This window comes from Penaeus monodon, chromosome 34 (genome assembly GCF_015228065.2).
Source record: "Penaeus monodon isolate SGIC_2016 chromosome 34, NSTDA_Pmon_1, whole genome shotgun sequence".
Lineage (NCBI taxonomy): Eukaryota > Metazoa > Arthropoda > Malacostraca > Decapoda > Penaeidae > Penaeus > Penaeus monodon.
Genome location: NC_051419.1, coordinates 26,516,916 through 26,518,606, shown reverse-complemented (window position 1 = coordinate 26,518,606; position 1,691 = coordinate 26,516,916). Strand labels below are relative to the sequence as shown.

Genomic DNA, 1,691 nt, shown 5'->3' with positions numbered 1-1,691 from the left:
CGCGCCTTCCCTCTTTTCCTCTTTCAGTTCTTAAGAGCGTCCTTAAGATACTGGGTGATATGAGTTATGATTTGTTTATATTTTTATTTGTGTTTGGCAATGTCTATTTGTAGACTGTACGTCACTACGACCTTTTTGGAATATACATTTTCAAAGATGTAATGTCTGTTTATAAATTTTACGTCACTGTTTACAGTTGGAATAGTTTTGTACCTTATATATAAGTTTTCAAAGAGACCACGATAGGTAATGTAATATAAAGATATTAATTATATAATCCAAGCAGCTACCTTTGATATGAACTGTAACCTTTCATACACGAAAATTAATCTTCCTTGACCTGATCCATAGAATGCTAATCTAACCAGCACTTACTTATCTTAGCCACTACTAAAAAAGTAAATAAACCAGCTTCGACCAGGAGAAAACTGACCATGACCCACTTCGACCCGTTCTAGGTGGGCATCAACTACCAGCCACCGACAGTCGTCCCCGGCGGTGACCTCGCCAAGGTCGCTCGCGCCGTGTGCATGCTTTCGAACACCACCGCCATCGCCGAAGCGTGGGCGCGCCTTGACCACAAGTTCGACCTGATGTATGCCAAGAGGGCGTTCGTGCACTGGTACGTGGGCGAGGGCATGGAGGAGGGCGAGTTCTCCGAGGCCCGTGAGGATCTGGCTGCCCTGGAGAAGGACTATGAAGAGGTGGCCATTGACAGTCTCCTGGAGGGCGAGGAGGAAGGCGGGGATGAGATGTAAAGAGGCGGAGTGAGAAGACGGAAGTAAACGTAAATAAGGAGAATAATAATGAAATAAAAGTATAAAAAAAAGCGAATTCGAGGAAGAAATCGGTGGATTGCACTGTTCTTCCCTCCTCCCCCCCTTATGCATTTGATTTTTTTTTCTTAGATATCATTACGCTTTATTTATCCTTACCTTATCTTTCAATTACACGAATCTCTTGCGTAATTTAATGAAATCGAACTATTATATTTATGGCTGCTGTTATCACTCCTCTACACAAAATAATATATGTATGAATGTATCTTCATAAGTCTCACCCAACTTTTCTAAATTATAATGGCATCCTTTATTATTTTTTATCACTTTTAATCGGATCCCTATGTGGGGGGAGGGGAGAATGATAAATAAGAAAAAAGTGAAAAAAATCAAGAATTGTGAAATAAAAAAGGAACCAGCTTTGCGCATGCCACTTACAACGACCGTCTTTTTAAAAAATGGAATATTCTCTCTCCTCATTTTTTTTCTCCTCGTGTCCTTTCTCTCTCCTCTATAGTAAAAACAAAAAACGAAAAATGACATTAAGAGATTAAAAAGTCCGACAAGCGACACAGTAAAACTATTTAGATGATATCAAAATACAGCTTACGGTATAAGCTCCTCCCCCTCCGACAGTGTTTTGTTTTCGGATCTTTGTGTGTGTGTTGTTTTTAAAAATGATCTTGGTTTTAATTTGTCAATTACTACGTTCTAATCTGTCTATCCAAACAATGCTTAGATCGATGTTTTGCTACTTTTTGTAAAAGTGAAAAGGGAAAAGGCTCACCAACAAACGCCAATAAATGCACTAAAGCACGAATCTGCGTTTTATTATATGTGCCCCACAAGCGAGGAAAACAATATGAACATCACCATCTTATTATAACAATTGAAAATGCGTGATGAAACCAT

At 39.1% G+C, this 1,691-nt stretch overlaps 1 protein-coding gene across 1 annotated transcript in view; it reads left to right on the top strand.

Moving 5' to 3' along the window:
- Positions 1-1,599, top strand: part of LOC119594668 (tubulin alpha-2/alpha-4 chain-like) — a 26,228-nt gene extending 24,629 nt beyond the window's left edge. The window contains exon 8 of the mRNA XM_037943724.1: positions 459-1,599. Coding sequence (XP_037799652.1) covers positions 459-758 — 300 coding nt within the window. The 3' untranslated portion in view covers positions 759-1,599. The remainder of the gene's footprint in view (positions 1-458) is intronic.
- The last annotated feature ends 92 nt before the right edge of the window (positions 1,600-1,691 follow it).